The sequence below is a fragment of the Athene cunicularia genome (genome assembly GCF_003259725.1).
Source record: "Athene cunicularia isolate RWA chromosome 3 unlocalized genomic scaffold, athCun1 chr3_part1, whole genome shotgun sequence".
NCBI lineage: Eukaryota > Metazoa > Chordata > Aves > Strigiformes > Strigidae > Athene > Athene cunicularia.
In genome coordinates, this window is record NW_020799097.1 from 124662750 (window position 1) to 124676589 (window position 13840).

Genomic DNA, 13840 nt, shown 5'->3' on the forward strand with positions numbered 1-13840 from the left:
TAAGAGACAGCCCCATACTCTCCTCCCTCCCCTCTCTCTTTCTTTTTTCTTTCTTTTTTAAATTTTCCTTCCTTAAGAATTAAGATTCTGGAGATGTTTTCTGCACAGAGCCTTCACTCTGTCTTATCACGACTGATTGAGCCTCCTAGAACTGAATCTTTGCGAGCATCAAAGATGCGACTACAAGACTTGGGAGCATTAAGTCCTGATGAAAAGCTCACCCCTCTGGGATATCACTTGGCTTCTCTGCCTGTTGACATCAGGATTGGCAAGTTAATGCTGTTTGGCACCATCTTCCGCTGCCTGGATCCTGCACTAACTATAGCAGCCAGTCTGGCCTTTAAGTCACCATTTGTAAGTATCATGCATCCAGCTCTGAAAGTGGTATGTTTTCATACAGCAGCAAAACCTTGTTGTAACTTGCAGCTTACTACACCGGAGTATTTTAATTGTCCTTTTTAGCCTATGTTGTTTATATGTTAATGCAGTGCTCATTAAAAAAAATCCAGTTAGAAGCAGAAGACCAAAACCATGCAGCAGCAACAAGAATGTTATTTATGAGTGAACAGTAGAAACAGAGTGGATATTAGTTTGAATTTGAACTAAGAAGTAGTTTGAAGTAGTTTGGTGTAAAAACTGAAAATAAATGGTAATACAAGGAGCAGAGAGAAGTAATTACAAAACCGTGATAACAGTGAACTTGACAAGTCTCAGCTGTGAATGCGGTTCAGATTGGATCTCAGGTTGTGTGTTCACTTCCACTTTGGTTTTTTGAATTAGCTGCTGTACTTACAAGTGCTCTTACAGTTGTTAATCTTCTACTGCAATGTACAAGCTTGCATGAAAAGTCAGACTTTCTTGAAGTTCTGATTGCTGTTGTTAGTGGTGCAAATAGTTTGTATTCAGGACAGTTGTGAAAGAAGTGGAAAATAGAATGTTCTAGTTATTTAATTACATATTGTTTTCTGTATGCTTATTGGGCATTTTCTACAGCATTTTGACTTCCAGTGCTATAAGTTTCTATATGCTGATGTAGAATAACTTCAATTCAGCTTTTTGAATGTCCTGTGTTACTATCGCCTCCTCTCTCTCGCAGACCCAAGTGGATTTTAGACTTGCTGTGCTCTTCTCCGTTACAGGCATTCTCATTTGAGATTCAGCTCCATTAACTTGCTAAGATTTGTCAGATGGTGTTTTCCTGGATCTTTGCATTCTGCATCTGCAGAGAGGTCTGCCCAAAATTAAATATTTTGTGTGAGCTTGTCGATCACAAATTCACCTTTGGATCTCTTGTGGTTAGATAGAGCAGTGGGCTTGGGTGCTTTGCTGTTAACTAGGCATTTCTGAATGCCTCATCGTATTTTCTATTATCTGTGGAGAATATTTGCATTCTGACCTGTGAGTTGCTGTGAAAATACCAAAGATTGTGCCATGCAGCTCTTGCAATGGCTTGTCTAAGTTGTAAGGGGAAGAACACGCTTAATCTGTTACTGCCTGTCTAGGTGTCGCCATGGGATAAAAGGGAAGAAGCAAACAAAAAGAAGTTGGAGTTTGCAGTAGGAAACAGTGACTACCTGGCTCTTCTCCAGGCATATAAGGTGAGCTAAAATTCAGTAGCTTCTCTAAGAGGTTTGTAATGTCATTGAAATTCAAGCTGAAATATTTTATTAAGGGTTTCCTCACATCCTTTCAATTAGGGATGGCTTTTAAGTGTCAAAGAGGGCTCTCTGGCAAGCTACAACTACTGCAGGGAGAACTTTTTGTCAGGAAGAGTACTTCAGGTAAGTCAGTTTTTGTGGCCTTGTGTGGGGACTGGTTGAGATACTGGCAGAGTCTTAGTGATGAAAATAAGCAACTGGTGAAGACTCTCCTCTGGAGAGAGAAGGAAAAAAAAGCAGCGTAGTTCCATACACAGGACAAAACCCCAAGATTTTATAAAAACACCCTTTGTCTGTTTGTAGGAAATTGCCAGTCTGAAACGGCAATTCACAGAACTGCTTTCTGACATTGGGTTTGTGAAAGAGGGATTAAGAGCCAGGGACATTGAGAAGAAGTTGTCCCAAGGAAGCGATGGTGTGTTTGATGCCACAGGAGAAGAGGTAATTCACAGCATTTCACTGCTCCAAAATGATGCTACAGTTCTTGTTTGACATGAGTGCCAGGTGGGCTATAGACTGGGCGGCTTCTTGCCACAGCCTGGCTTTGTCATCTCACACTGGCAAGTCACCTCTTACCTGCTCTGTTCTTCCTCCCCTCACATTGTACATGCTGGTATAAGCCTCAATGGCATGAGGCCTTATGTGCCGGGGAAGAACAGTCCCAGATGTGGAAGTGAGATGAAACCTGGTCCTCTGAGATGGTAAAACACTGCTGATTTGACATGTGGAAAGGCATGGGTCTGACTCATAACCTGGCCTGCATGTTGGGATTAGTGTCAATGTCAACCTTATTTAGGGAACAGCATTACAGAGCAGGCAGTGAAATATTTCAGCATTGCAGACAGTCTTCAGAAAGCAGTACCTCTGGAGCCACAGATCTCCTAGGGCTACATGATGACGTGATGAGGATTTGGTAGTTGTAGAGTATCACTGTGCATTGGGACAAATTGTGTCTGCTTTCTCTCTTTGTAGACAGACATTAGGGAATAATTACATTTGACACTAACTGCATCGAGGTAGTTGGTGGCCATTTTCTCCATTGATAGTGGGGGAAGCACAGCCCAGGTCTAGCTTGAGACCTTAGGAGAAGTAACTGGTCCTTTCCTTATGAAGCACAGTAGGGCAGCTGTAAAAGTAAACCAGTTTCAGGAATTCTGTCATTCCAGAATCAGGGCTTACCTTTATAGACTTACCTGCAGAATACCTAATGCCATGCATTAATTTCACAGGCAAATTCAAACGCAGAGAACATCAAGCTGATCTCAGCTATGTTGTGTGCTGCACTGTATCCCAATGTCGTCCAGGTAAAAGAATGCCTTTTCATTTTCTCTTCTGCTGTCTAGCATATCCACAGGACCTGCTTTCAGTCTGGGCCAATTGTGGCAGCCTTGAGCCTGGCTTAGGTTGCCAAAGCTTGCTACTTATAGTGTCAGAGCCAAGCCACTGAGCTCCAGTTTGTATTGCTTGAGACTGCTGCTGTTCCTACAGGCTGATTTTAGTGTCACAAAGAAGCCAGCAGCAAATGTTCTTAAGTTACTTTAAATTACAGCCATTTAGAAGGCGAGGTTACAAATGAGCAGTAAGGGTTAGACGGCACCTGGAGTGTAATATCTATCTGTCTCTAGTGGCTTGACATGTTAGCGCTTGAGTATTTCTGGTTTTGATAAAATAAAAACATAAGCTAAAAAGGTTTTCTGGTGCAGCAGATTTTATAACTTTTTATCTTGCCATACAGGTGAAAAAGCCAGAGGGCAAGTACCAAAAGACCAGTACAGGAGTGGTCAAAATGCAAACAAAAGCAGAAGAGTTGAAGTTCATTACCAAAAATGACGGTTATGTTCACATTCATCCTTCATCTGTGAATTACCAGGTCAAGATTCGTTTCTTCTATTTTTCTATAAAAGAAATCACCTTTTCATGAGTAGCTGAGATTACAGTGAGGGTCCCTACTTATGTTTTTTTAAAAATCTTCATGATTAAACAGTCCCCTGTTAGAATTGTAAGTAATTGTGTGTTCCTGAGTTAAGAGTGTCCTTTTAGGCACACAGTTAAAATGACAGCCTCTAGCATGGAATTAGCAGATACAGTAACCCCCCAGTTCAGGTTTTCTTAAGATTCATCTGCAAAACTGCACACAAAGATGTGGTTGCAGTGGTCCCCTGGCTACTTCTCAGTACTGACTGAGATTTCATGCATGTGTGTAGCACCTTCGTACTCCTTGGATGACTTCTCTCCACTGCCCCTCACCAGGTTTTCTCTCTTCAGCTGAAATATTATTTATTGGTAAATAATTCAGGGACATACTCTGGTTGGTTTCTTCATGGGTTCTCAAACTCTGAAGTTAATTTCCTTTCCAGCTTGATAGCTCATACTTAGATAAGAGCTCTGCTCTCTCTGCCATGATGTATGGTGATATTTGGCTCGTGAAATCTGTCTCCATATTTGATGATTCATTGCTTTTCCAGGATATAAATTGTTTTGAAAAGGTGACTTTTACATACATACATATATATATATATATATATATTATTATGGCTTTGAACTGTTCAGCACTCCTGCTCTGAAAGAGCATAACAAATGCACACGCAAAAACGTCAGCATGAAATGGAGAACTTGGGGCTTCATCAATTGAATTGATGAATCAACTGATTTCTCACATGTTCACTGCAAAGCAGGAAAGAGCAGGGAGTAACAGGCAAAGTTACCAGCAGCTCTTAGGAGTCAGAGAGAGTCTGTTAGTCATGCAGGTGCATTTTAGGCACATTTGCTGTTCTTTGCACCTGTAGCAGAGGCAGGGAAGGGTGTGTGGAGGAGGCAGGCAGGTTCCTGTTTGCCTGAGCAGGTTGGAAGAGATGTGGCACTTTTTAACAAAGATGTTGTGTACATGTTCCAGACTAGGCACTTTGAGAGCCCCTACCTGGTGTATCATGAGAAAATCAAGACCAGCCGTGTGTTCATTCGAGACTCCAGTATGGTGTCCGTGTACCCGCTGGTCCTGCTTGGCGGTGGACAGGTTCACATGAAGCTGCAGAAGGGAGAATTTGTCATTTCTCTTGATGATGGATGGATACAGTTTGTGGCTGCTTCTCACCAGGTAATGAAAAGGAGGGCTGATCCTGGGAGTGCTGCAGAGCTGTGCATGCATTTAGAATGCAGGAGATGCATTTCATGAGCCTTACACTCATCTCTTGGTTTGCTTTACCACGTGTTAGGTGGCTGAGCTGGTGAAAGAGCTGCGCTGTGAACTGGACCAGCTGCTGCAGGATAAAATCAAGAATCCCAGCATGGATTTATGCATGTGCCCCCGCGGATCTCGGATCATTGGTATGATTGTAAAGCTTGTGACCACGCAGTAATGGGGAGAGCAGCTTTCTATAAAACCTCACTGTTTACTACTGCCTGAGAACAGATCACGTAACATCAAGGTCTTGATGTATTTGTTGTCTCAAAACATGGCGCTGATCTCTGGAAAACCAAGTTGGCAACCGGTTTTAGGACTTTTTCCTTTGTTTGGAGAGAGCTCGTTTATTGAAATTAAGGTTGTCAACACTCTGGGACATGGGAAAATGGCAACTCTCCTAGGAGGAATAGAAACCTCCAAGTAAAAAAGTGTTTTTTCATGAGACTATACACTGGCAAGAGTGTTTTCTGGTCGCAAAAATAACTACTGCCTAGCTGCTTCTTGTAATAGTGATGTCTGGAGGCAACATGCGATGTCATAAGCTGCTCCCAAACTTGTTTAAGCTCACTTCTACATTTTGGCCAAGACTTTACTGAGGTAGTCAGTCTTGGCTGACCAGGGATCATTTTGCTTATGGTTCAACCTAAAGTCCTTAAGAAGGTGAGCACCTTTTGATTCATTCTAATGAACCCTGCTCAAGCAGGGTCTGTACGACTCTTCCCCCAGGTACATGTGAAATTCCACCTGGGCCATCCCAAAGTGACTGTGAGGGCAAGGACAGCTGCTGATGTCACAAGTGATAATTAGCAGCATCCACCCCACCAGAGGGAGGACTTGGGACACATGATCATAATGCCTTGTCTCAGTGGCCAAATGGGCAAATCTGGGAAGGGAACAAAGCACAGCTCAATAGATGCCATCACAGATGAGGGTGAGTGTACCTCTAGCGGCCAGGGCAGCAGCACCAGCTCTTCCTGTAAGCAGTACCCCATCTGTTGCCTGGACAGGGCAACTTCCAAGAACTACACAGGTACTAACCATGCCTTGGGGACTGGGGCACAGGAGTTTTGTTACTTGATTCCTTTAGCCCCTGAAACCAGTGCCAGTCAATGCAACAGCTCTACTTACCCATAAGGAAAAAAATACTCAAAAAAAAAAAAAAAAAAAAGCCTGAGACAGGGAAAGCAGTCCAGCACCCCAGGGGTAGAGCAGAGGCAGAGAGAACAGGAGCCCAAGCTGTGCTGCACTACCCCCTGCAAGCTCTCCCCAGCACAGCTGCAACTGCCTCTGAGCCAGCAGCCAACAAGAGGATGAAGCCACATTAAATACACGTGACAAACACCAAACTACTATTCATGGCCAGAGGCCTCCCTGTGAGGTATGAAGAGTCCTGACCTGCAGGGTCTGCTTGTGACCACGCAGTAATGGGGAGAGCAGCTTTCTATAAAACCTCACTGTTTACTACTGCCTGAGAACAGATCACGTAACATCAAGGTCTTGATGTATTTGTTGTCTCAAAACATGGCGCTGATCTCTGGAAAACCAAGTTGGCAACCGGTTTTAGGACTTTTTCCTTTGTTTGGAGAGAGCTCGTTTATTGAAATTAAGGTTGTCAACACTCTGGGACATGGGAAAATGGCAACTCTCCTAGGAGGAATAGAAACCTCCAAGTAAAAAAGTGTTTTTTCATGAGACTATACACTGGCAAGAGTGTTTTCTGGTCGCAAAAATAACTACTGCCTAGCTGCTTCTTGTAATAGTGATGTCTGGAGGCAACATGCGATGTCATAAGCTGCTCCCAAACTTGTTTAAGCTCACTTCTACATTTTGGCCAAGACTTTACTGAGGTAGTCAGTCTTGGCTGACCAGGGATCATTTTGCTTATGGTTCAACCTAAAGTCCTTAAGAAGGTGAGCACCTTTTGATTCATTCTAATGAACCCTGCTCAAGCAGGGTCTGTACGACTCTTCCCCCAGGTACATGTGAAATTCCACCTGGGCCATCCCAAAGTGACTGTGAGGGCAAGGACAGCTGCTGATGTCACAAGTGATAATTAGCAGCATCCACCCCACCAGAGGGAGGACTTGGGACACATGATCATAATGCCTTGTCTCAGTGGCCAAATGGGCAAATCTGGGAAGGGAACAAAGCACAGCTCAATAGATGCCATCACAGATGAGGGTGAGTGTACCTCTAGCGGCCAGGGCAGCAGCACCAGCTCTTCCTGTAAGCAGTACCCCATCTGTTGCCTGGACAGGGCAACTTCCAAGAACTACACAGGTACTAACCATGCCTTGGGGACTGGGGCACAGGAGTTTTGTTACTTGATTCCTTTAGCCCCTGAAACCAGTGCCAGTCAATGCAACAGCTCTACTTACCCATAAGGAAAAAAATACTCAAAAAAAAAAAAAAAAAAAAGCCTGAGACAGGGAAAGCAGTCCAGCACCCCAGGGGTAGAGCAGAGGCAGAGAGAACAGGAGCCCAAGCTGTGCTGCACTACCCCCTGCAAGCTCTCCCCAGCACAGCTGCAACTGCCTCTGAGCCAGCAGCCAACAAGAGGATGAAGCCACATTAAATACACGTGACAAACACCAAACTACTATTCATGGCCAGAGGCCTCCCTGTGAGGTATGAAGAGTCCTGACCTGCAGGGTCTGCTTGTGACCTCTGCTCCCTGAGAGAAGCCTTCATTTCCTAAAACCAGTGTCTAAATATATTATCTTCTGCACCAGAACTGCCAGTTTATCCTAAGTATCACAAAGAAATACTATTTGGACAACCAGGCCATAGAAGAGCATTTCTAAAAATATTTACTTCAGGATTTAAACATTCTAGAAGTATTCCAAATACCTCCAGGTGAGTTCATTGGTCCTTTAATCAACAGCATTCACACACATTCCTTGTTTTTCCATCCATTTTTCTATGTCCTTTGTAGACATTAGACCACAACTGCCTGTTAACAGCACACCTCCTGCTTTTCACCATGGCAGGACCTGACCTGCTTTAGCTACCCAAATATCAACAGAAACAGCAGGGTTATCACAAAATATTTCTTAGTTAGTTAGAAATGCAGAGTTTATTTCAATGCACAATAAAAAAAGCCAACATTTCCAGATCACAGAACATTAACACAACAAAATGTTTTGAATTAGTCTACTAATAAGACTTTTAAAAGATCCAGATTCATGCCAATTGTTGGTCAATAGAAACAGCCTTCTAGGACTAAGCCCTTACATTTATAAAGACGCCACAAAATCCCTTATAATAATGTAAACAAAATAAATTTTCTTCTTAAACTTCTTAAATTTTAATCCATTCTTCCAGGACTTGCATTCCTTCAAGGGCTTCCTGATGGTGAGTGACTGAAAGGGAAAGAAAAACATAAAGAGCAACTGTTACAGTAAAAACCAACAGAAACTCTGCATGCTACCCCAGGTTTCCCCTACTCAGAAGCACCCCCCTGCCGATAATGCCCCTCTGCACACTATTTTCATTTACAGTTCAGAAGTGAGAAAAGTGTTGTATTTACAATTATTTATGGTACACCTTTCTAAGTAAGGACTGCTTTAAGCTTGAAAAGGACAGGAAAAACAACAAGAGATAAGCTGTAACAGAGTCTGCACTCTAGCTGTGAAAAGGAATTTGTACTGGGCCACAACCTACATGGTCAGCATAGGGCTAGCCACAAGGCACAGTCTCAGACCCTGTAAATTGCAGCTCATACTTCTCCAGTTACATTGGAAAATTTGCTGCTTACTTCACAGTGCATAGCAAAACATGGTAGCTGTGCAACTGACAGCCAGTTGTGAGGAGCCACCAGCAGGAATTTAATCCTACCACGTATTACATGGTTTGCTCCATACCTTACATTACTCACTTCTTCCCCAGATTCTGAACTCCTCAGGAACTTCAGACAGTTGATTCTCATTTGCCCACATTTTCTGTTGTCCTTTAGAATTCCACTAAAGAAGGTGGCCTCAGAGTTATTATCACAAAGTTCTGAGGTTCAGCTGTAGGAAGTGCTCATAAAACTTCATCTTTTCATAGTAGGAAGTACCCATAACAATTCATCTCTTCATAGTTCACAAATTTAGACAAGCAAAAAAAAAAACCTTAAAAGCTTTTATCCTTGCACAAGTTAACTTCTTTAGCAACCACTCCCAGCACTAGTTCTATGTAACAGTACAGCACACTCGTTTTAAGACATTTTTACCTTCTCTTTGGAGACGGTGATCTGGACTTTGAGTGACTGTTAAAAAAAGAAAAAAAATCCAGACAAATCAAAACAACAACAATGGTAAAAACTCATGTGTGTGTACACACTCCATAACCATTTTTGACCACTTAAAATCAGTAAGAACAGTTTGTTGTTAGACACCACACAATGCTGCTGATAGCAAGTATTCAAAATTACTTTAATCATGCAGTTGAGAAAGAAAACTGCTGAAAAGTTAGAGCTCTCAGGAGAAAGAGCACCACACAGCTTCAAAGCAGCTATAAAATGATGACAGTAATCCTGCAAAGCAGGAGCTGTCAATCAAGTAGACGAGAGTCAGGAAGACTGAGAACTACAATTAAGAACAACGGTTGGGAAAGATACACCCCAAATTCTGTCAAATATACTCTTTGTCACAATCACGGGTTAAACAAAAACCTGTATCCACAATTCTTCTGGAAGAATTGCCTACTGATCCACAAAAAGCAGCGATAAAAAAAAAATCCATGTATGAAAAATATTTTTAAATCAGCTATTAAAAAAAACAACACCCAAAACCCACACCTCTTCCACATGCAACTGAAATACTGGTCCAAGCAGAGATTTTGAATCGTGACCAAAAAAAGAAATTACCGAGTACTACTTCTATTTACACGCTCACCTTTTAGCAGGTAAGCCAGACTTAGATCTACCATGGGACCCAGACCTACGACAGGAGAAAAATAAAGCTCAGAAAAGCAGCCAGTGGTATGCACATACAATGAAGTTAGCTAAACCAGCACCAGCAAATTCATATAACTACATAGCATCACAACCCAGAGCAGAAGACTGTGGTGCTACAGGCTTTTCTCATGACATTTCAGGAAAATCCTTTAGCTCTTGCTCCCAAGACCCTGGTTACCAGAAGACAAGAATAGAAGCAAAGAAAGCCCCCCAGCAAAGCTTCAACTACCACTTTCACAGAACAAAAGACCCTGGTACCAGGCTCACAGACTTTCTCCCCACCTGCAAGTAGCCCTTCTGTGAAGGGAAGAATAGTTTTGAGTGTCATCTCTGAATATCACATTAAGAGCCTGAAATCAGCCACAGGTAAGCACTTGTGGTGAAAAGCTGATGCATTCTTCAGATGAAATTCCTGCTGCCACTATAGCTATTATCCCATGAAAACAGCACTCCAGTTTTCTCAATACCTGGCTACTGATGTGTAAACTATTCCCAGTTCATCTTAAAAACCTTGTGATTTAAAAAAATCAGTGAGACTTTCCTCCCACATTTATCACATTACCAACTCAGCTATTTGCTGTTACTTAAAAAATATTTGTTCTCCTAGAGTGTCAGAATTCAGGCACGTGTTTATTACTGAACATCAGAAAGGCCGGTGTTCAAGGTAGTCAGTTGTTTAAGACGACTTGGCAAAAAAAGAAAGAAACTATTTCTGCTCAGAACTGTTTTTAAAAGGGTAATCAAATTCACCTTTACCTGGCCTACTAACTTACAGAATACTACAGGGATGCTGTTGGCATAAGAGCTACATGCCACTGCTTTGAAACCTTCCTGGTCACTATGCTCAACCATCCTCTGTCACAGTTCCTAACACTATAACCAGTAATTTCCTTGCCATATCACAGTTACACAGGATGGAGTTGCTCACAACTACCCAGAACTTTTATTTGGTACCATTAGCATGACTTACTTTTAAGAAATACGGTAAGGCAGCACACCAAGAGCATCATCTTACAATGCTTCCATAACTTCAGTTCCAAACTACCACTTCTCACTACTGCAACTGCAGCCCAACGCAAAGTCAGCATTCCTCAGAAATTTTGATACGAGTATCAAGTCCTTCATGCTGGAACACGACTGTCCATGAACCAGAAGACTGTGAGCAACATCAGCAGTATCCAGACTACCACAGTATCAGTATGCAGTTTGAGCCTGGCTAGTCATCTGCATTACAGACCTGGATGAGTAGTCAGGACAGCTCTAGTAATCATCATCACCCCCTTAAAGGCTCAATATGCAAGTTGTAAAGCAGCAGGCAGACCCTTAAAAAAACATTTCCCCCATTCTAATGCAAAACACAAGACAGCTTTTCACAATTCATTAGTTCTTATGTCCATCACCTTTTTATCCTACTCTTTCACCCTTCTTCCAACTAAGACTTACCACAAAGGCTACAAGAAAATAATGCAGGAACATTTATTCTACACCCATTTTCAACTTCCATTTTATCATCGAAAACACCCACATCCACAAAAAAGGACTACATGTCAGACAAGTTCTTCAAAACACTACCTGTGGCATTAAGACTCATGGTCCTGCTCATTCAGCCCTCTGTACCTCTGAAGTCAAGCATCCTACACCATGTTATTAACACAACAATTTATCTGACTCTCAGAACTGGAACTGACAAAGCTGAAGAGCTGTGATCAAGAGTTCAGCCAACAGTGGCAACCTTCTCATCACCTCCCCCCCACACCCAACATTTGGGATTTACAAAAAAATCACACCAACATAAACAGTACTTTCTATAAGACAAAGGTCAAACCTTCTCTATGTGCATAGGTATTAACTAGTTTTCAAAACCTCTCTCAGCAGACCTTAAATCATATATATGTTTATGGCTGCATACACGTAGACTACATACAGCAGCCACATACCAGAACAAATTCATGTTTATTAAAAGAAATGGACCACTATTTTAGTCTGTGGAAAGGCATAAATTATTAACCTTAAGTGCAAATATTACTACACTGCACAACCTTCTAATCCCTTCCAGCCAAACTCCTTGAGGAAGAAAAAAGAAAACAAAACAAAATTCCAAACCTACTATTCGTTTGAATTAAAACAAGTATCTTACCTGCTTCGAGGCCAAGCAACAGACCGGGACCTTGAGCGTGATCTGGACCTAGATCTAGATAAAAGCAGTGACACTACTACTACATGGTTCACACAGCTAATATTTTTTATGACACTGACCTCAGAACTGTTTTAACTATTGCTTTCATGGAACTTTTATTATTAGAAAACTGTAGTACACTTGGCCAGTACTACCGCCCATAGAAGAAATCCCACTGGCCTAGCTGACTAAACATAATTACTCCCTGTATCCTTGAAGATGAAGTACAAAGCCTTAACCATAAGTCAAATCTTTAACTTTGGTACAGTATAGTAAGAGTTCAGGAACAACAGTTCCACCATGACATGCTTAAGTTTTTAACTTCAAAGAAAGCATTCAGATTAGCCCTCAGGGATGTAACACCATGAAGGTTCCTGCAAAAACATGGACTGCAAAACATTAACTTAACATTAACCCCAACAGTTATGTTTCCTTCAGCAATGTTGTGGGCTTAATAGAAAAGACATACCTTGACCTCCTTAAAGAAGCAGACCGAGATCTGCGGGGTGAAAATGATCTATACCTACGAGGAGAGATTGACCTGGACCTGCGGTAGGAAGCTGACCTTGATCTACAAAACAGAGAAATAAACAACCAGAATTATTGCAAGGTACTTTTCATGAGGACTACAGAAAAGGGTGGAGCAGAGGGAGGAGTAAGAAAAAGAATGAAAATATAACAGCCAGAAACCTACCTCCTACCACGACTCCGACTGCGTGACCGAGAATACCTTCTTCCTCGGGACCTTGAGCGGGATCTAGACCGGGACCTGGTTTTAGGTTAGAGAAAACAGGTATCAGGAAACAGCTGCAGCACTTGCTGCATGTGAGACCCTGCTGAAGTCAAAACTGATTTCAGACAACTAAAAAAAAAAACCAAACCAAAGAAACAAAAACACCAAAGAAAAACACAAACCAAACCAACAAAAACACACCACTAGCATCTGTCAGTTGGAAAAAAATCTCTGGGCCTACTTGTCTTGAGCATTTTACTACCTAGAAAAATGTTAAAAGCTGAATTACATTGCAGAATTACATTAGAATAGAAAACACTGTAATGCGTATTTAAAATAAACCTTGCAAGTTTGCAGGTCGACCCTCTTTGGCCCAAGGTCTAGCAGATCTAGACGATCTAGAAGTATCTATAGCCGATCGCTGCATCTAGGTGTTCTCTTCAATCTAACGACGATCAAACTGACAGCCCAATGAGCCAAGGTGAGGCTTGATTGACGCAAGAAGATTTTTCTAGGTGGGAATGTGGTCAATCTGGTGTTCCTCTTTCTAAACCGGAGGGGGGCCCCAATTGAAAGCCAAATTTACTGTTACGGCGATCACCGTCTCAAATTTTCTGCCCTTAAAGAATAAGGTGAAGCTACGTGTAGATGGCTCGAGGGGATCTGGCCTCTTATGCTGATCACCTCAAGGTCTAGGAGGATCTTAAGTGTCGGATTTGCAAGGCGCCTCAGCATGAAATCTTAAGGCTCGTGACATTCTGAATCAAGGCGACTGACTCAAACGAAGAAACCTGAAAGGTTTTGACCAGGTTGATTATTAAGATATTAACATTTGATATGTATTAGCAAAAAAAAAAATTGTGATATACACCTGCTGACTTACAACATTAAGAGTTAAAGCTGGCGTAACATTCTGTTCTTTGCTAACAAGAGCTACACAAAAGTGAACTGGCGAAGCAACCCAGCCATCCTGGCTTCACACATACCTGCTCCTCCTTCGGCGACTATAGCGGTGACAATCATAAGCATAGTGGCCTTTCTCGCCACACTCATAGCATCTGTCATTGGGGTCAAAGGGGCGCCGTGCAGGAGGCCTGTCATAACGGGAACGACGAGGCATCCCTGTCGACACTTCCACTCTAACCCTGGAGCC

General features: G+C 42.2%; 2 protein-coding genes across 5 annotated transcripts in view; one reads left to right on the top strand and one right to left on the bottom strand.

The window, feature by feature from the left end:
* The window catches only part of DHX57 (DExH-box helicase 57), a 21644-nt gene extending 14881 nt beyond the window's left edge, over positions 1-6763 (top strand). The window contains exons 17-25 of one of the 3 annotated variants that reach the window (XM_026845122.1): positions 78-354; positions 1503-1598; positions 1698-1781; positions 1962-2099; positions 2888-2962; positions 3394-3528; positions 4552-4752; positions 4871-5004; positions 6255-6763. In XM_026845122.1, coding sequence (XP_026700923.1) covers positions 78-354; positions 1503-1598; positions 1698-1781; positions 1962-2099; positions 2888-2962; positions 3394-3528; positions 4552-4752; positions 4871-5004; positions 6255-6264 — 1150 coding nt within the window. In that variant the 3' untranslated portion in view covers positions 6265-6763. Of the gene's footprint in view, positions 1-77; positions 355-1502; positions 1599-1697; positions 1782-1961; positions 2100-2887; positions 2963-3393; positions 3529-4551; positions 4753-4870; positions 5079-6254 lie in introns of those variants that run through there. The other 2 variants (XM_026845120.1, XM_026845121.1) reach the window with 2 other exon arrangements.
* Positions 6764-7626: 863 nt separating this feature from the next.
* Positions 7627-13834, bottom strand: SRSF7 (serine and arginine rich splicing factor 7). 2 transcript variants are annotated; one of them, XM_026845128.1, is made up of 7 exons: positions 13674-13834; positions 12649-12723; positions 12424-12525; positions 11916-11969; positions 9717-9761; positions 9053-9088; positions 7627-8201 (listed from the first exon to the last, which is right to left on the bottom strand). In XM_026845128.1, the coding sequence occupies exons 1-7, from the start codon at positions 13805-13807 to the stop codon at positions 8177-8179; spliced, it is 471 nt and encodes a 156-aa protein (XP_026700929.1). In that variant the 5' UTR covers positions 13808-13834; the 3' UTR covers positions 7627-8176. The 2 variants fall into 2 exon arrangements, with proteins under 2 accessions (XP_026700929.1, XP_026700930.1); XM_026845129.1 differs by lacking the exon at positions 9717-9761 and having other exon boundaries at positions 7897-8201.
* Between the last annotated feature and the right edge of the window lie 6 nt (positions 13835-13840).

Coding starts and splice junctions, on each gene's coding strand:
- SRSF7 (XM_026845128.1), bottom strand. CDS start 13,807: ATGCCTCGTCGTTCCCGTTATGACAGGCCTCCTGCACGGCGCCCCTTT. Junction 12,526..12,648: donor AGTCGGAGTCGTGGTAGGAG/GTAGGTTTCTGG, acceptor TCTGTTTTGTAG/ATCAAGGTCAGCTTCCTACC. Junction 11,970..12,423: donor GCTTCTTTAAGGAGGTCAAG/GTATGTCTTTTC, acceptor GCTTTTATCTAG/ATCTAGGTCCAGATCACGCT.